At 47.6% G+C, this 20,639-nt stretch overlaps 1 protein-coding gene across 4 annotated transcripts in view; it reads right to left on the reverse strand.

Annotated features, from left to right (window-relative positions):
- The window catches only part of LOC142303401 (putative tetratricopeptide repeat protein 41), a 118,560-nt gene that overhangs the window by 45,447 nt on the left and 52,474 nt on the right, over positions 1 to 20,639 (reverse strand). For all 4 annotated transcript variants that reach the window (XM_075344720.1, XM_075344721.1, XM_075344722.1 and 1 more), the window contains exons 6-9: positions 12,203 to 12,653; positions 10,121 to 10,351; positions 4,561 to 4,759; positions 2,390 to 2,526 (exon numbers count right to left, since the gene is read on the reverse strand). In XM_075344720.1, the coding sequence (XP_075200835.1) occupies positions 2,390 to 2,526; positions 4,561 to 4,759; positions 10,121 to 10,351; positions 12,203 to 12,653 (1,018 nt within the window). The remainder of the gene's footprint in view (positions 1 to 2,389; positions 2,527 to 4,560; positions 4,760 to 10,120; positions 10,352 to 12,202; positions 12,654 to 20,639) is intronic.

The following is a 20,639-nucleotide window of genomic DNA, read 5'->3' on the forward strand; positions in this document are numbered from 1 at the left end:
GAGCAACGATTAACGAGCACAAAAACGTGAAAAATCGTTGCTCGTTGACACGTCGCTCATTTCCTTAATATCGTTGCTGCTGCCGTTACGATGTTGTTCCTCGTTCCTGCAGCAGCACGCATCGCTATGTGTGACACCGCAGGAGTGACGAACATCTCCTTACCTGCCTCCACCGGCAATGCGGAAGTAAGGAGGTGGGTGGCATGTTACGTCCCGCTCATCTCAGCCCCTCCGCTTCTATTGGACAGCTGCCGTGTAACGTCGCTGTGAAGCTGCACGAACCGCCCCCTTTGAAAGGAGGCAGTTCGCCGGCCAGAGCGATGTCGCAGGGCAGCCAAGTCCGTGTGACGGGGACTAACGAGTTTGTGCGGCACGGGCACCGATTTGCACAACCGATGGGGGCAGGTACACTCGCTAGCGATATCGATATCGCAGCGTGTAAAGTACCCTTTAGAATATAGTACTCTGCAGCTACCTACATAGGGATAACAGTTAATCTCCATTCAGAGTTGTCCCTCTAATTGTCGGACCTGTCAGGCCATGACTCGTACAAAACAGATTCCATTACTACAATTTATTATTTCTTTTATTTCACACTGCAATAAGATGCTGGGCGAACCATAAAAATATTATATGAATCATTATTTCTAACTAAAGGTCATGTCAATAGCCATCTTATCTGTGCAATAGTATGTACAATACGGCATTCAAAGTAAAGTGTGCTGGCCACTATATATTCACAGTCTATACTGCTTGCAATATATTGGACCCAATAAGAACTTTCAGAAAATGGTTCAAAACATGGCATCTCCACACACTGAAGATATCAGTGTATCCAATCTAAGTATAATTTACATTAGTTTTCTGAAAGTACATGCTGCATATGGTCTTCTTTATCACTGTAATGCTCACCGGTGATGAGGAAGCTAGCGGGAGTGGGCCCACTGGACAATAGGGGGGACCCAGGCTTACCCATACGCGGAAGGATGCTTAAGTAAGCGTCTACCAAAGCAGACACCAGGTGCCACTCTCAGAACTGGGTGATGGCAGGATTGAGGTCAGGTCAAGGACAGGATGGGTACTGGCAGGACAAACAGAGCAGAAACAGGGTTACAGACTGGAAGGGAACAGGAGCACAGATACAGACAGGTACAAAATGTTCGGCATGGGTCATCAGGCACAGGCCATCCGGCACAGAACATCAGGGGGAACTCCGGACATCAGGCCATCAGGCATAGGCCATCAGGCACAGGCCATCCAGCACAGGACATCAGGAGGAACTCCGGACATCAGGTCATCAGGCACAGGCCATCAGGCACAGGCCATCAGGCACAGGACATCCGGCACAGGACATCCGGCACAGGACATCCGGCACAGGACATCAGGTCAGCAGACACGGATCACCAGGCACGGGATATCAGGCATCGGGTTACAGGTACAGGACATCAGGCACAAGCCATCAGGAGGGACACCGTATATCAGGAAAAGATCATCAGGCACGGATCACAAGGCACAGGACATCGGACATCAAGTAACAGGTCATCAGGCAGGTGCAGCCAGAAACGGCTGAAGCAGACAAGACGACAGGTGCAGGAGGGTACGAACACAGGTGCAGGATACATGCTGTTACCAGGGTACAGACAGACACAGCCAGGACAAGACCAGGGACACAGACAGGGTAGACACAGCACACTCAGAGCTGGTTACATGCAGGACTGGTTCTGGAACCTTGCAAACCAGAGCAAACAGACCAGATCAACACACAAGTGGTCGGATCAAATCCTAATGTCTTGCTCTGGCCACACCCATCAGGGGGAGGGAGCTTTAAATACCTGGTGCCTACCAGCAATAGGCTGGGGACACCTAAACAAGGTGCTCACACTCCCTCTTAAAAAAGGTACAGGAAGCGAACGCCCTGCGCGGCATGCACAGGAACTGGGGCCTAGCAGAAGCTGGAGATTGACACACACATAGGCTTCCACAGAGGAAGGGAGCCGGAGACAGTACTAAACGTGGACAGCAGCACAGAGGACAATGCAGCACGAAGATGGCCATACGGGAGTGCAGAGGCCTATGCGACACATGGGTGGACATGAGGGAGTTCAGAGGACCACGTGACATGTGGGTGGTCTTGCAGGTGACCAGATGACCGCGCAGCAAGAGGATGGCCGTGCAGGGAGACAAGGAACCGAGAGTGTAAGGACAAGGACACTGGCACTACAATTACTCCCAGTGAAAAGATTTTACAATAGCATAGCTCAATATAGGTCATAATCCTGATCTTATATCCACATTAGTTCATTACCCTATTACCCCTTACAACATTTTGCGTTCTACTGGAGGTGCCATATCTTTATAAAATAGCATGTTGTAGGTAATGGTAACTTACCTGCTAGATTCTGTAACAATGCCTGACACTCCACTGCTGGATCCTTTCCTGAACATAACAGCATTTGCCAATAGTTAAGCAGTTCCATTTTCATTTGACAGCCATGTTTCATATTTCTACAGATCAAGTCAAATATACTGATATATAAAAAAAGAAAGAAAGATAAGACATACTGTATATGTGGAAAAATAGACATCCAACAGTTATAACAATTTAAAGGGAATCTGTCATAAGTTTTGTTATATGTAATCTGAGAGCAGTATACGCATAGGTATTGAGAGACTGATTCTAGGGATGTGTCACATATTAGGCTGTGTGCTATAGTTACAATACGAACAATGTTTTATCAGCAGGAGATTATCATTACAGGGCTAAATCTCACATGCATTTCAGAACAGCCAATCAGTGTAATGCCACCCTCACCACCGATTGACAGATTACTGATAATTCACACTGTACCAGAGAAGCTGCAAGTCAGGGGTGTGGGAGGGGTTATACAGAGCCCAGAAGTCTTAGCTCTGTTACATCTACAACAGAGAAAGAAAGGATTCAGAGCTGAAATCAGGCTGTCTGCCACTACATTATGCTTTTCCCAAATTCCATAGCAAAAACCTGCTGACATATTCTCTTAAAGGGAATTTATTAGCTCAAAATGACTGATTAAAGTAAGCGCAGGCATTCAGTGCACCCTTGCAATGGCTGAGCAGTAGAGATGAGCAGACCCGTTGAAGTTCGGGTTTGCTGGGATTAGCCGGACTTTAGATAATGTTCAGTTCGGGACCCAAACTTGACTTGAACTTGATCCCGGAGCCCGAATTCCATTGGAAGTCAATGATAGAGCAGGTTGTCTATCCTCCCACATACAGCCAGAAGCAAACAGAGCGTTTCTGGGTAAGGGAGAGCGGATTTTTATTTATTTTTTTTGAGGGGGGAAAGGGGTTCAGAGACAATACATCCAAAATCATTGTCTTTACCCCCAGTGAGAGCCATTCAGAGACTGGAAGTGGCTGGCAGTAGGCCCAGCACCGAGCGTACCTGAGCATTCCGATGCTTGAGCAAGTAGTTTGCATACGTACAGCATCCAAACTTCGAACTGTGACACTGATTTTTTTTTTTTAAAGTCTATGTTCAGTACAAACCCCGAACGTTACAGTTCGGGTTCACTCATCCCTACTGAGTAGTTCCATGTACTTTCCCACCTACTTGTTTTCCATCAGACTTCATGCTCTACTGACTCCAGTAAAGCCAGAGCTGTCAATTAAGGAAGACGGGGCACAGATAAATGCAAAACAAGTAAATAGGGTCCATTAGACTGATCAGCTTTGCCAATTGGGACCGAGCACCTGTGATTTGTTTGAACAGTCATTTAGGACTAATAGAGAGAGTCTAAGTCCTCTTTCATACATCCATGTTTCCGGTACGTGTGACGTCCGTTTTCACACGTACTGGACACATGTAGACCCATTAAATTCATTGGGTTTGCGCATTTCCGTGTTTTCACACAGACCATGTGTCAGTGTGCTCCATACGATCACACGTCCGTTTTCTGTTGGCAGCACGGGTCTCACACGGACCACACACAGATGTGATCTCTGTGACATCACTGTGACACGTACCAGAGAAAACAGAGGTGACATAAAAATAATGAATTTTTATACTTACCTGTCTCCAGCACTGCTGTTTCTGCCTCTGCTGTTGTTTCCGGGCCTGCTCATTGTGCTCATGAATATTCACTGCCCTCACCACAGACCCGGAAGTAATAGCAGCACGGGAGACAGGTAAGTTAATGTAAGTTCATGCTATCCATGTGCTTCAGGATGTCACACGGATAGTACAGGGACAGCATCATGTAGAACACACACATGAACACATGCACACACATACACACCTTCACCACAGTGCAAAACGTTCATGTTTCGTACGGATGTGTGAAACAGGTGTAAAGGGAAGGCGACATCAGCAAACTGACTACTACTCTGACCCCATGCTCTTGCAGGAAACTGATTAATAATAACAATGGTGTTTAGAGCTAAGCTATATGATCAGTCATTGTGCCTCCAGAGAAAAACTGTTACCCTAAGTCATTGGGTGGGTGGAGGTGCACAGCATCCAGGCTGAGTAGACATAGTCAGGAGTTTCAATATTGTACAGAACATTGATGGATTATTTACCTTTGGTTTAATAGAAACCTATGCAAATCATGAAGCATGCCAGTCATCTTCAGGTGCCATGGCACTTCTTCATACACCTGTCGAGAAAGTTTCATTTTCTGAAAGTACTTGAGAAGAAGGTGATGAAAATGTTTTCTTTTACGACTACCTGTGGTCTGAAAAGTATAATCCAGACTTTCACCAACTGGCATAGCAGCACCTGCAGGTAAAAGGACTGGGTAAGACATACAAGGCAGATCACTGGTACTGATATAGCCATATAATCACCAGTGGGAAGAGGTGGAAAACATTAAAATAATAAATAAACCTATATTTTATTTATTTATTTATTTTTTTAAATCAGATAATATTTATTAAAGTTTAACAAAAGAAAAGAAAAACTACACATACATGCAAATATGCAAACCAATCCCCCTACCATCCCTCAAACAAAGTCCCTTATTCGACAATATATTCATCTGTTCAATTACATTCAAAAACGTAGTTAGGCATAGCTCAGCAATCAATCAGCAACTAATAAAGTAACAGACTGAAACACCTGCAACCCGACCTGACACTTTGACCCATTCTCAGGTAGTCAAGCTAAAACAGATTCGCCATCAGGGCTCTAGCCCAAGTCAACGTCATCGGAGCCAAATTTGAAGTGTCAAGCCACGGGGCCCACAGATCCTCAAATTTATTACCCACCCTTCTGATAGACATATTTCTCGAGCCTGAGGGTATGGTTTACCTTGTCAACTAGCTCTTTAGTATCAGAGACCTTACTATTATTCCAGTACAATGCTATGACCTTCCGTGCCTGATATAGTATATGCGCGATAGCAATCTTATGGCTCTCCTGGATAGGGAGTTCCGCAGGGTATCTAAGAATACATGTCAGAGGTCCGCAATCCATACGGCAATCATACACAGAGTCAATAAGGTCAAGCACTCCCGTCCAGTATCTTCTCAAACACGAACAGTTCCACATAAGATTAATCAAATCATCGTCTGGGACTCCACATTTCCAGCAGCACGAGTAAGGGCTAGCGCCTATTTTGAATAATAATGCCGGGGTCCTATATACCCTATGTACTAAAAATAGTTGTGACAACCTCTGTGATTCACTAACAGACAATAGCGGGATATATTTCAGTACCTCTTCCCACACCTCCTCAGAATTAGTCCCTAGGTCTCTCTGCCACTAATCCCTAAGACCGCAGGTCACCACCCTGAATTTGGCATCTTGGAAGTACATTTAGTACCAGGAGATTGCACCCTTAGTGTCCCCAGCCGCCACTGAGATATCCAATAGTGGCGTCCGGTCCACCGGTGACAAACTCACAGATACCCACTGTACTTCACAAGCATGCCGAACTTGAAGATATTGGAAGAACCTGTTATTCGGGATATCAAATTCCCTCTTAAGCATTTCAAACGTCTTAACCCACCCCTCTTCAAACAGTTGCTTAACCTTCTTGATCCCACTGCCATAACTTAAACCCACATAGTTTGTCAAGTTCAGGGAGATTCGGGTTTCCCCATGAGTATTTGGTGACTACTCCCACCTTCAATATGCCTTTTACTTTTTCCCAAGTCCTCCCCATCTCCCTTAAGGCATGATACTCGGGGTAGATATTCTCAGAAAAGACCCCTGAATCTAATTTCGCAGGCAAGTCCCTTTTCCCCAGAGCATGATCCAGCATTGCCACTATTGACGGTGAAGTTCCCACACCTTTTTCCTCCCAATTCTTGAAGTGCTGCAGGTGTGCTGCCAAATAATAAAGAAATGGGTGCGGAACCGCCAACCCCCCTCCCCATCTTATGCGGGCTTTACACGAGACGATATATTGTGCGATATGTTGTCGGGGTCACGGTTTTCGTGACGCACATCCGGCATAGCGCACGATGTCGTCTCGTGTGACACCTCCAAGCGACGCAGTATCGCTCACAAATCGTGAGTCGTGTACTCTTCGTTAACTTTCATAATATCGTATATTTTCATGGGTGCAGGTTGTTCATCGTTTCCGTGGCATCACACGTTGCTCCGTGTGACACCACGGGAACGATGAACACAGCGTACCTGCGTCCCACGGCACCCGCCGGCTTAATGGAAGGAAGGAGGTGGGCGGGAGGTTTACATCCCGCTCATCTCCGCCCCTCCGCTTTTATTGGCTGGCTGCCGTGTGACGTCGCTGTGACGCCGAACGTCCCTCCCACTTCAAAAAGTAGACGTTCGTCGCCCACAGCGAGCTCGTCCGGAAGGCAGCGATTTGCTCGTGACGCAAAAACGACGGGGGCGGGTACGATCGCTCGTGCTATTGTACAATAGATCGACTCGTGTAAAGCAGGCTTTAGGCTTTTGCAGTGTTTGCAAGTTTATCCGCGCAATTCCCCTTTTCCAAATTAATTCTCCGAAAATACTATTAATTTTATGAAAGATGGGGTAGCCGGACTGGTGCATTATGCAGTAAGTACAGTGCCTGTGGCATATATATATATATATATATATATATATATATATATATATATATAATTGCCTTATTCTGTCTGTCTGTCTGTCTGTCTGTCATGCTTCAAAATTGTGTCCTTCCGGTGACATTGTGTCCTTACGGTGACACAAAGCTGATTGGCCGCTGGGCTCGCCATGGCCCCGCCCCCCCACACCGATTGGCCGCTCGCCCAGGCTGCGCCCCCACACGGATTGGCCAGCCGCTCGCCCAGGCTCCGCCCCCCCCACAGATTGGCCTCTCGCCCCGGCACCCTGCAGGCATTGGCAATTCGGCCACGCCCCGCCCCGCCCCCCTCACGCAACGCACGTTAGCTCTGGCCCCGCCCACCTCCCCCCGCGCATTCCCCGAACTGACACGGCTGTCACGGAGGTGAGTACTGTACTCCCCCCCCCTCTCCCCCCCCGCGCATTCCCCGAACTGACACGGCTGTCACGGAGGTGAGTACTGTACTCCCCCCCCCCCCCCCCCCGCGCATTCCCCGAACTGACACGGCTGTCACGGAGGTGAGTACTGTACTCCCCCCCCCCCCCGTCCCCCATTCCCCGCTCGCACGGGAGTGGTGTGGGCTCCCGTGCGAGCGGGGGACGGGATTCGTTGGCATGGTTACAAGCGCATCAAGGTCCTGCAGCGCGCGGAAGATCCACACACACACACATAACAGCACACACACACACATGCACACACATCAGATCACACTCACTCTCACACACACCTCACACACACCTCACACACACTTCACATCGCATCCACACACTCACAGCATCCGGCGATATCGCTTGCTTCTCGGCCTCGATACTGTGCTGTTGTGACCTTCCAGGACCTGACGGAGGATCACATGGCCAGAGGCATGTGGTATCTCCGGATGTTGTGACTGTGAGCGCGTATGTGCGATATCGTCAGTGTCTGTGTGTGTGAGTGTATGCGATCGGGTGTGTGTGAGTGTATGTGATCGGGTGTGTGTGAGTGTCGGGATCGAGTGTGTGTGAGTGTATGCGATCGTGTGTGTGAGTGTCGGCAGAGGAGCACGGCGTGCTGGAGGAGGCTGGGAGCAGAGAGGCTAAATCTTGGGGAAGGCTGGGAGGGGGAGGCTGATGCTGGGGGAGACTGGGAGGGGAAGGCTGATGCTGAAGGAGGCTGGGAGGAGGAGGCTGGGAGGAAGGAGGCTGGGAGGAGAGAGGCTGATCCTGGGGAAGGCTGGGAAGGGGAGGCTGATGCTGAGGGAGGCTGGAAGGAGAGAGGCTGATGCTGGGGGAGGCTGGAAGGAGAGAGGCTGAGGCTGGGAGGAGAGAGGCTGATGCTGGGGAAGGCTGATGCTGAGGGAGGCTGGGAGGGGAAAGCTGATGCTGGGGAAGGCTGGGAGGACGGAGGCTGGGAGGAGAGAGGCTGATCCTGGGGACGGCTGGGAGAGGGAGGCTGATGCTGGGGGAGGCTGGAAGGAGAGAGGCTGATGCTGGGGGAGGCTGGAAGAAGAGAGGCTGATGCTGGGGGAGGCTGATGCTGGGGGAGGCTGGGAGGAGAGAGGCTGATGCTGGGGAAGGCTGGGAGGAGAGAGGCTGATGCTGGGGACAGAGAGGAGAGGCTGATGCTGGGGACAGAGAGGCTGATGCTGGGGACAGAGAGGCTGATGCTGGGGACAGAGAGGCTGATGCTGGGGACAGAGAGGCTGATGCTGGGGACAGAGAGGCTGATGCTGGGATGAGAGAGGCTGATGCTGGGATGAGAGAGGCTGATGCTGGGAGAAGAGAGGCTGATGCTGGGGACAGAGAGGCTGATGCTGGGGACAGAGAGGCTGATGCTGGGGACAGAGAGGCTGATGCTGGGGACAGAGAGGCTGATGCTGCGGGCAGAGAGGCTGATGCTGCGGGTAGAGAGGCTGATGCTGGCGCAGCATGGCGGATGGAGCACGATGAGGAGTGCGCAGCATGGCGGATGGAGCACGTTTGGAAGTGCGCAGCATGGCGGATGGAGCACGTTTGGGAGTGCGCAGCATGGCGGATGGAGCACGTTTGGGAGTGCGCAGCATGGCGGATGGAGCACGTTTGGGAGTGCGCAGCATGGGAGATGGAGCACGATGGGGAGTGCGCAGCATGGCGGATGGAGCACGTTTGGGAGTGCGCAGCATGGGGGATGGAGCACGATGGGGAGTGCGCAGCATGGCGGATGGAGCACGTTTGGGAGTGCGCAGCATGGCGGATGGAGCACGTTTCGGAGTGCGCAGCATGGCGGATGGAGCACGTTTGGGAGTGCGCAGCATGGGGGATGGAGCACGATGGGGAGTGCACAGCATGGCGGATGGAGCACGTTTGGGAGTGCGCAGCATGGTGGATGGAGCACGTTTCGGAGTGCGCAGCATGGCGGATGGAGCACGTTTGGGAGTGCGCAGGATGGGAGATGGAGCACGATAGGGAGTGCGCTGCATGGGGGATGGAGCACGATGGGGAGTGCGCTGCATGGGGGATGGAGCACGATGGGAAGTGCACACCTCCCCCCAACACACACACACGCGCGCGCGCGCACTGCACAACACACCACACACACACACTGGGAACCACAAACAACTGCCCTACACAGACACCCACACACAGACAACGCTGCACACACAAATATACGCACATACCGCACAACACACATTGCACAAAACATACCTCCCCCCAAAACACACCACACACACACAAACCGCGCAACACACACACACAACGCTACACACACAGCGCTCCACAAACAACGCAACACACAAACAACACTGCTCTCACCCCCCATCACACCCAGACAACACCCAGAACATGTACAGCGCCCTACACAAACACTTGGTAACTACACACAACAACATCTATATATATATATATATATATAACAAAAATCATACATGAACTACACAATACGTAAATTCTAGAATACCCGATGCGTAGAATCGGGCCACCTTCTAGTATATATATAAACCTTTATAATAATGAATGTGATCAATGCAGAACCCATGAAGACAATGTTTTTTTTTAATCTCGCCCGAAGCCATATGAAACATTGAATCCAGTAATAATATTGACCTTTAATAAAGAGATCTTTCTTACCGAATATTCCATAGGCAATGGCATCATGGAAAGATTGGTGGTAAATCTGCAATAACCCATCTGGTTTTTCCCAAACCCATTTTGAAATGGCCAGTCGGAAGGCAGCCCAGTGTAGAGGAGACACTTCATACTGGTTTTTGTATCCTAGTTTTTTCAGCAGCTGAAGAATGTCATCGTCATGCAAACCACAGTGTGAGGTGGTAAGTAAGCTCAAGACATCTACCACCCACCCTACAAATCAGGGCAGAAACACAATCAGGTCACTTCAAAGTACAAGATTTTAACTCCATGTATAATAAAAAATTAGAAAAAAATATACAGCTGTTGAACTAAGTATTAAACACATCACCAATTTTCTAAGTAAATATATATAGATATGAAATTTCTCAACAGATGTCGCTAACAACCCATCCAATTGAGACAGGCAAAACGATCAAACCATAGAGGTCCATAAATTAGGTTATGTGTAATAATGAGAAATTACAGGGAAAAAAATATTGAATACACTTACTGAAATGTATTTAATATTTCGTACAAAAGCCATTATATCTATATTTTACTAGTCCGGGAAACAACATGTCCAACAATACCTACTATGTTAATTTTTTAACATTCTGCTAGTTACAGTTTGTTTGGGAAAAAGGGGGTTGTTATTAACTGTTCTATTTTTGTTTTTCTTTTTATAGTTAAGCTATTGTATGAAATATCTCCTAAGTCTAAAGGGTACTTTGCACACTGCGACATCGCTAGCCGATGATAGCGATGCCAAGCGCGATAGTCCCCGCCCCCGTCGCACATGCGATATCTTGTGATAGCTGCCGTAGAGAACATTATCGCTACGGCAGCTTCACACACACTTACCTGCCCTGAGACATCGCTCTGGACGGTGACCCACCTCCTTCCTAAGGGGGCGGGTCGTGCGGCGTCACAGCGCTGTCACACTGCAGGAGGCCAATAGAAGCGGAGGGGCGGAGATGAGCGGAACGTAAACATCCTGCCCACCTCCTTCCTCCCTCATTGCCGGTGGAGGTAGGTAAGATGTTCCTCGCTCCTGCGGTGTCACACATAGCAATGTGTGCTGCCACAGGAACGAAGAACAACATCATATCTCCTATTGGTGCGACATTATGAAAATGTCCGACGCTACACAGATCACCGATTTACGACGCTTTTGCGATCGTTTATCGGCGCATCTAAACTTTACACTTTGCGACGTCGTTACCGGCACCGGATGTGCGTCAGTTTCGATTTGACCCTGACGATATCGCAGTAGCGATGTTGCAACGTGCAAAGTACCCCCAAGTGTATGTAATTTTTGCTCACCTAGCGTGCCTAATACCTGCAGCTTGTACTGAGCAGTGTGAGATCTCAGCAGCAGGAGGGACACTGAGAAGTTGAAAGAAGACTGATTTATACATCAATCATAAAGAATTATACAGCCATTCTGACATGGATTTTCACAGTAAATACAGTCTTCTTATCAGGTCGAAGACATCTATTTATTCATTTTTGCAGTTTGTATTATGAAATGTAGTGATAGATTCACTTTAATTACTACCTTCAATTTTTTCAGTAGTCTCCCCCCTAGGGGTAGCTGTAAGCATACAGAATTGTATATGTAAGTGCTGTACACAAAAATGGAGCCCTAAACCTCTAAAGATATACAAATAAATCTGCACTGAATTATCAATCTATTTAATAAAAAAAGGCATGCCAAGGGTGGTCATTCACTATAGGCCTAATTAGACTAATGTAAGGGTAAGGCAAGTTTCACACATCCGGCGCACTCCAGTACAGTGTATACAGTACAGTGGCAGCGCGACAATCTACGGTCACATGCTGTCATGTGACCGGAGCATGTGACCCGCGCTGCCATTGTACTGTGTAAACTGTACTGGAGTGCGTTTGATCCGCCACTCCGGCGAAAAGCTGGATGTGTGAGACTAGCCTAAACGGTCATTTTTGCCAAACTCTACTAGTCATAAACATCTGGTCAGGTTACCTTTTGTCTACACACAGCTTTACATACATTGGGGCAAGAATCAAATAATTTAATATTATGGTTTACATTCACCAATTTACCTGAATTATGAATGTCACTGCCAAAAGCTGTCTTGAGAGTTTTCCTCTTCCTCTCTTCACAAGGCCAGCTGTAGTGCTTAACCCAATGCCTTATGAGTAATGACCAAAGCTGTTCTGTGGACAGTATTTCTAGGGGGCCATCAATGCAGTAGGCCATGTCTGGGCAGATACGGAGCTCACTGGCCAGAATGGCAAGCTGAAGAGGGCTGATTTTATTTTTCTTATTTTCAAAGCTCTCCAACAAACACGGTGGCACTTTTCTGCTTGGCATTGCTAAGTGCTTATGGAATATGCACAAGCGTTCAGCTATATCGAGCTTAATCTCCAACTCTTCTATCTGGATATCTGATCGTGATATCAGACACTTGTACGATAGGTGGGAATTCCTGGTCGTCATGATGATTTTGCAATGATGGGGTAATATGGCTGGTAGCCAATCGAAACCTTTTGCCTAGGATTAAAATAAAATGGTGTTAGAATAGAATGCAAGCTATACTAGACTAAATGCCATAGTACCTTAAATTTGTGCTTTTCTTTATATCATAGAGTAAGTGGGGTTATGTTAATTACTACTATGGATATTCAATGTGAATTTTACCACTTTCAATGAAAGGTAGTAAAATGCAAAGTAAATTTCATTCAAAATATGCCCCAGGTAAGTTAATAAGGAGAAATCTATCAGCTTAAAAGTGGCAGGAGTTTGCATGCCATTAAAGTTTAAAAGGAGTCTGTCAGCATAGAATGACTGTTCAAACCAAGTATGGGCACTTATGCTTCATGGCAGTTTGGGGCGAATCATTTAAGTGCACCTTCCCACCTGCTTGTTTTCACCCTCTATCTCCACCCCTGCTCTTCTTTGATTGACAGATGTGGCTTCATAGAGCCAAAGAAGGATGGATATGGATGGAAAGCCAGCAGGTGGGAAGATGCAGTTAAGTGGTTAGCCCCGCAATGTTGCTGCCATTGCCTGTACTTGGTTTGAACAGTCATTCTGTACTGACAGAGTCCCTGCAATGTTATTAGAGCATTGGCAGCAAAATTCAAAAAGTAAATATACGTCTTCATATACTGCAGCACATTAACACATATGTGACAAGGCTAGTGAAAATTGAGGAGTGCAGTGATAGGAATCAAGTAGTGCGCTGTTAACATCAGTGGAGGATTAACTCAAAGTCACTGCTAAGTCTTCATTAGGTGAGGATATTCACCTGAAAAAGGCCCTGGTCCGGAGTAAAAAAAACTGGTTTGTGCATCTGCATTTTATCTCAATAAAGTAGTCCATTGAGACTTACCAGCATCTTAGAATTAATCCTCTACCGACGTTGACAGCGCTCTCTGTGATTGCTATCACCACATACCTCCATATTCTATACCTGATTAGCCATCTAAGCTGGATGGAAGTGTTGCAGCAATCAGCCAGCAGAGGTGAGTGTACAGTATACCTTTATAAACACACTTCCACTTGCAAGGCTACTGAAAATAGCATGTCAGGCACTACTTTATGATGCCGACCCCTCCGAAGATTGTGGGGGATTTTACACTAAACATTTTTAGCAATGACAGAGCCCAATCTACACTGATAAAGCATGCTTTACCTTGAGAACCACATATAAAAAATACAAATGGGATTGTATTTTAATAGTAAAAGTTTTGAAGTGTTCTGTGTATTTGTGCAGGCTTAATTCTTCACTTACATCAATATCTACAGTACATCCTAACTGGATTAAATATAGGCAAATATGTATGCATAGATGTAAGGATGGATGGAACTGGTATTTATGATTTACACAAGAATGAAAAACAAAGCAAGGCATAGTGTCAGAATCTCCGATTAGTTCAAATGTATATATATATATATATATATATATATATATATATATATATACTAGAAGGTGGCCCGATTCTACGCATCGGGCATTCTAGAATTTACGTAGTGTAGTTAATGTATGATTTTTGTTATATATATATACAGTTAGGTCCAGAAATATTTGGACAGTGACACAATTTTCGCGAGTTGGGCTCTGCATGCCACCACATTGGATTTGAAATGAAACCTCTGCAACATAATTCAAGTGCAGATTGTAACGTTTAATTTGAAGGTTTGAACAAAAATATCTGATAGAAATTGTAGGAATTGTACACATTTCTTTACAAACACTCCACATTTTAGGAGGTCAAAAGTAATTGGACAAATAAACCAAACCCAAACAAAATATTTTTATTTTCAATATTTTGTTGCGAATCCTTTGGTGGCAATCACTGCCTTAAGTCTGGAACCCACGGACATCACCAAACGCTGGGTTTCCTCCTTCTTAATGCTTTGCCAGGCCTTTACAGCCGCAGCCTTCAGGTCTTGCTTGTTTGTGGATCTTTCCGTCTTAAGTCTGGATTTGAGCAAGTGAAATGCATGCTCAATTGGGTTAAGATCTGGTGATTGACTTGGCCATTGCAGAATGTTCCACTTTTTTGCACTCATGAACTCCTGGGTAGCTTTGCCTGTATGCTTGGGGTCATTGTCCATCTGTATGAAGCGCCGTCCGATCAACTTTGCGGCATTTGGCTGAATCTGGGCTGAAAGCCCAGGCCTTTTTGAGTTCCCAAACTCACCAGTTAATTCCTTTTTTCTCAGAATGTACCCGACTGTTGATTTTGCTACTCCAAGCATGTCTGCTATCTCTCTGATGGATTTTTTCTTTTTTTTCAGCCTCAGGATGTTCTGCTTCACCTCAATTGAGAGTTCCTTAGACCGCATGTTGTCTGGTCACAGCAACAGCTTCCAAATGCAAAACCACACACCTGTAATCAACCTCAGACCTTTTAACTACTTCATTGATTACAGGTTAACGAGGGAGACGCCTTCAGAGTTAATTGCAGCCCTTAGAGTCCCTTGTCCAATTACTTTTGGTCCCTTAAAAAAGAGGAGGCTATGCATTACAGAGCTATGATTCCTAAACCCTTTCTCCGATTTGGATGTGAAAACTCTCATATTGTAGCTGGGAGTGTGCACTTTCAGCCCATATTATATATATAATTGTATTTCTGAACATGTTTTTGTAAACAGCTAAAATAACAAAACTTGTGTCACTGTCCAAATATTTCTGGACCTAACTGTATATATATATATATAGATGTTGTTGTCTGTAGTTACCAAGTGTTTGTGTAGAGCGCTGTACATGTTCTGGGTGTTGTCTGGGTGTGGTGGGGGGGAGAGCGGTGTTGTATGTGTGTTGCGTGTGTTGCGTTGTTTGTGGAGCGCTGTGTGTTTGTAGCGTTGTGTGTGTGTGTTGCGCGGTTTGTGTGGGTGCGGTGTGTTTTGGGGGGAGGTATGTTTTGTGCAATGTGTGTGTGTTGCGTGGTATGTGCGTATATTTATGTATGCCGCGGTGTTTGTGTGTTGGGTGTTGTGTGTGTGCAGCGTTGTCTGTGTGTGTGGGTGTCTGTGTAGGGCGGTGTTTGTGGTTCCCAGTGTGTGTGTGTGTGTTGGGGGGAGGTGTGCACCTCCCATCGTGCTCCATCCCCCATGCTGCGCACCCCCATCGTGCTCCATCCGCCATACAGCGCACTCCCAAACGTGCTCCATCCGCCATGCTGCGCACTCCCAAACGTGGTCCATCCGCCATGCTGCGCACTCCCAAACGTGCTCCATCCCCCATGCTGCGTACTCCTCATCATGCTCCATCCCCCATGCTGCGCACCCCCCATCGTGCTCCATCCATGCTGCACCAGCATCAGCCTCTCTGCCCCCAGCATCAGCCTCTCTCCTCCCAGCATCAGCCTCTCTCCTCCCAGCATCAGCCTCTCTCCTCCCAGCATGAGCCTCTCTCCTCCCAACATGAGCCTCTCTCCTCCCAGCATCAGCCTCTCTGTCCCCAGCATCAGCCTCTCTGTCCCCAGCATCAGCCTCTCTCCTCCCAGCCTCAGCCTCCCCCAGCATCAGCCTCCCCCCTCCCAGCCTCCCTCCTCCCAGCCTCCCCCAGCATCAGCCTCCCCCTCCCAGCCTCCCCCAGCATCAGCCTCCCCCTCCCAGCCTCCCCCAGCATCAGCCTCTCGCCTCCCAGCCTCCCCCAGCATCAGCCTCTCTCCTCCCAGCCTCCCCCAGCATCAGCCTCTCTCCTCCCAGCCTCCTCTAGCATCAGCCTCTCTCTTCCCAGCCTCCCCCAGCATCAGCCTCCCCCTCCCAGCCTTCCCCAGGATCAGCCTCTCTACTCCCAGCCTCCCTCCTCCCAGCCTCCCCCAGCATCAGCCTCCCCCTCCCAGCCTCCCCCAGCATCAGCCTCTCTCCTCCCAGCCTCCCCCAGCATCAGCCTCTCTCCTCTCAGCCTCCCCCAGCATCAGCCTACACCCTCCCAGCCTCCCCCAGCATCAGCCTACCCCAGCATCAGCCTACCCCAGCATCAGCCTACACCCTCCCAGCCTCCCCCAGCATCAGCCTACCCCAGCATCAGCCTACCCCAGCATCAGCCTCTCTCCTCCCAGCCTCCCCCAGCATCAGCCTCCCCCTCCCAGCCTTCCCCAGGATCAGCCTCTCTCCTCCCAGCCTCCCCCAGCACGCCGTGCTCCTCTGCCGACACTCACAGATCCGATCGCATACACTCACACACACACACTCACACATCAGAACACACTCGCACACATCCGATCGCATACACTCACACACACACTGACGATATCGCACATACGCGCTCACACTCACAACATCCGGAGATACCACATGCTTCTGGCCATGTGATCCTCCGGCAGGTCCTGGAAGGTCACTCCACAGTATCGCCGCCGACAAGCAAGCGATATCCCAGGATGTTGTGAGTGTGTGGATGCGATGTGATGTGTGTGTGAGAGTGAGTGTGATCTGATGTGTGTGTGTGTGTGTTTTGTTATGTGTGTGCGTGTGTATGTTCCGCCGCTGCAGGACCTTGATGCGCTGGCAACTATGCTACCATGGTTACCAGCGTATCCCGTCCCCCGCTCGCACGGGAGCCCACACCAGCATACGGCGGCAACCCCAGCAATGCGAGGGTATGTGTCGGCTGGGTTGGCGGCGTACGCTGATGTGGGCTCCCAGGGGTACAGTACTGGGAGTCGTGGCTCCGTGTCGGTTCGGGGAATGCGTGCGGGGGGCGGGGCCAGAGTGAGCGTGCATTGCGTGAGGGGGCGGGGAGTGGCCGAGTTGCCAATGCGTGCAGGGTGCCGGGGCGAGAGGCCAATCCGTGTGGGGGGCGGAGCCTGGGCGAGCGGCCGGCCAATCCGTGTGCGGGCGGAGCCTGGGCGAGCGGCCAATCCGTGCGGGGGGGCAGGGCCATGGCGAGCCCAGCGGCCAATCAGCTTTGTGTCACCGTAAGGACACAATTTTGGAGCAAGACAGACAGACAGACAGACAGACAGACAGAATAAGGCAATTATATATACATATATATATATATATATATATATATATATATATATATATATATATATATATTATATATATATACAGTACAGACTAAAAGTTTGGACACACCTTTTCAATCAAAGAGTTTTCTTTATTTTCATGACTCTGAAAACTGTAGATTCACATTGCAGGCATCAAAACTATGAATTAACACATGTGGAATGAAATACTTAACAAAAAATTGTGAAACAATGAAACAAACAAACCCACTTTTTGCTTTCATTACTAATTTGCACATGCTCTTGGCATTCTCTTGATGAGCTTCAAGAGGTAGTCACCGGAAATGGTCTTCCAACAGTCTTGAAGAAGTTCCCAGAGATGCTTAGCACTTCTTGGCCCTTTTGCCTTCACTCTTATGTCCAGCTCACCCCAAACCATCTCGATTGGGTTCAGGTCTGGTGACTGTGTAGGCCAGGTCATCTGGCGTAGCACCCCATCACTCTCCTTCTTAGTCAAATAGCCCTCACACAGCCTGGAGGTGTGTTCGGGGTCATTGTCCTGTTGAAAAATAAATGATGGTCCAACTAAACGCAAACCGGATGGAATAGCACGCCGCTGCAAGATGCTGTGGTAGCCATGCTGGTTCAGTATGCCTTCAATTTTGAATAAATCCCCAACAACAGTGTCACCAGCAAAGCACCCCCACACCATCACACCTCCTGCTCCATGCTTCACGGTGGGAACTAGGCATGTAGAGTCCATCCGTTCATCTTTTCTGCGTTGCACAAAGACACGGTGGTTGGCTCCAAGATCTCAAATTTGGACTCATCAGACCAAAGCACAGATTTCCACTGGTCTAATGTCCATTCCTTGTGTTCTTTAGACCAAACAAGTCTCTTCTCCTTGCTGCCTGTCCTTAGCAGTGGTTTCCTAGCAGCTATTTTACCATGAAGGCCTTCTGCACAAAGTCTCCTCTTAACAGTTGTTCTAGAGATGTGTCTGCTGCTAGACATCTGTGTGGCATTGACCTGGTCTCTAATCTGAGCTGCTGTTAACCTGCGATTTCTGAGGCTGGTGACTTATAAACTTATCCTCCGCAGCAGAGGTGACTCTTGGTCTTCCTTTCCTGGGGCGGTCCTCATGTGAGACAGTTTCTTTGTAGCGTTTGATGGTTTTTGCCACTGCACTTGGGGACACTTTCAAACTTTTCCCAATTTTTTGGACTCACTGACCTTCATTTCTTAAAGTAATGATGGCCACTCATTTTTTTTACTTAGAATTTGTATTATGGCAAGAAAAAAGCAGCTAACAGTCTATTCAGTAGGACTATCAGCTGTGTATCCACCAGACTTCTGCACAACACAACTGATGGTCCCAACCCCATTTATAAGGCAAGAAATCCCACTTATTAAACCTGACAGGGCACACCTGTGAAGTGAAAACCATTTTCGGTAACTACCTCTTGAAGCTCATCAAGAGAATGCCAAGAGTGTGCAAAGCAGTAATCAAAGCAAAAGGTGGCTACTTTGAAGAACCTAGAATATAAGACATATTTTCAGTTGTTTCACAATTTTTTGTTAAGTATTTCATTCCACATGTGTTAATTCATAGTTTTGATGCCTTCAATGTGAATCTACACTTTTCAGAGTCATGAAAATAAAAAAAACCTATTTGAATAAGAAGGTGTGTCCAATCTTTTGGTCTGTACTGTATATGTATGAAAGTTGTTCTGGCGGTCCACCACCTGTGACCGCAAATAGCCTGAGTGACGTCACCGCTGATTGAACGGCTCACTCAGTCTCTGCCTGAAGCTCACAGTGGGCTGTCATTATTCTATGGCTGCACGCTGTGAGCTTCAGATGTAGCAGAGTTGGAATCGTCGTCGAACCTACTGTGGATTACTTTGGACCTGCAAAGGTGTTTTTGTGGTTAATAAAGTGGTGAAAGGGGGTGCTTTTTTGTCTTTTATTTCAAATAAAGGATTATTTGGGTGTTTGTGTTTATTTCTTTTCACTTACAGATTACTAATGGGGGGTCTCATAGACACCTCCTATTACTAATCTAGAGCTTAGTGGCAGCAGTGAACTTTTATTAACCCCTTATTACCCTGATTTCCATCGCACCAAGGCAATCAGGAAGAGCCAGGTAAAGTGCCACCAGCCGTCAGGATTTATCATGGCTGGGTAACAAAACTGGGGGGACCGCACGCTTTTTTTTTTTTGCTCTTTTTAAATAATCATAATAAAATCATAATAAAATCACAACGAAAAAACCCACATGAGGTTTCTCTTATTTTGATACCCAGCTAAGATAAGTGCATGGCTGGGGGCTGCAGCCTGTAGCCGTATGCGTTATCTGTACTGGGTATCATAATATGGTGGGACCCTGCACCAATTATTTAACTTATTTTTACTCCAATCTACAGTGACCCACAGACAGTGCCTATGATTGGTTGTAGTCACACGCTGTCACACAGGCTGGGGGCACGTATGTCTAGAACCAATCACAGACGGCAGGATGGACAGTGGGCGGTGGAAAAAGTGAATATGGATGAGCAATAATGAGTGGCCCCGAAAGAACAATGAGCGGCTTGGAAGCAGTTACAGCTGCACCAGAGACTCAGTAAATATGAAGCGCTTGCTCCAACTCCCCTATCACTTCTACCACCATTTTTAAGCGCTGGATTCTGATCCCCATCCGGGATCAATTCCAGGCTAGACCCACATTTTTTTTTTTTTTAATTCCGGTTAGGTCCGCCGATCCCAGTTATCTGCGACTCCGCCCAGCACTATTTACAACTCATTACCCTAAGAGACTGACCACCGCTGTTGTCTAGCCTAGCTTGTAAGCACTGCTTTGACGCTGGCTAGGATTAGAAGATCAAAACACGCTCCATCAGTTCTGGTTAGCATCAAAAGAATGCTTAGAAGTTCAATAGAAAGGAGCTTGTAAGCACTGTGCATTTTTAGTGTTGGTTACCAGTGATTGCTTGTCTCCAAAGCAACAAACTTTAAACAAAAGAAAAGTGTTGATATCTCAAGAATGGCTGAAAATTTTAAAAAGCAGGAGATT

The sequence above is a fragment of the Anomaloglossus baeobatrachus genome, chromosome 4 (assembly GCF_048569485.1).
Source record: "Anomaloglossus baeobatrachus isolate aAnoBae1 chromosome 4, aAnoBae1.hap1, whole genome shotgun sequence".
Taxonomy (NCBI): domain Eukaryota; kingdom Metazoa; phylum Chordata; class Amphibia; order Anura; family Aromobatidae; genus Anomaloglossus; species Anomaloglossus baeobatrachus.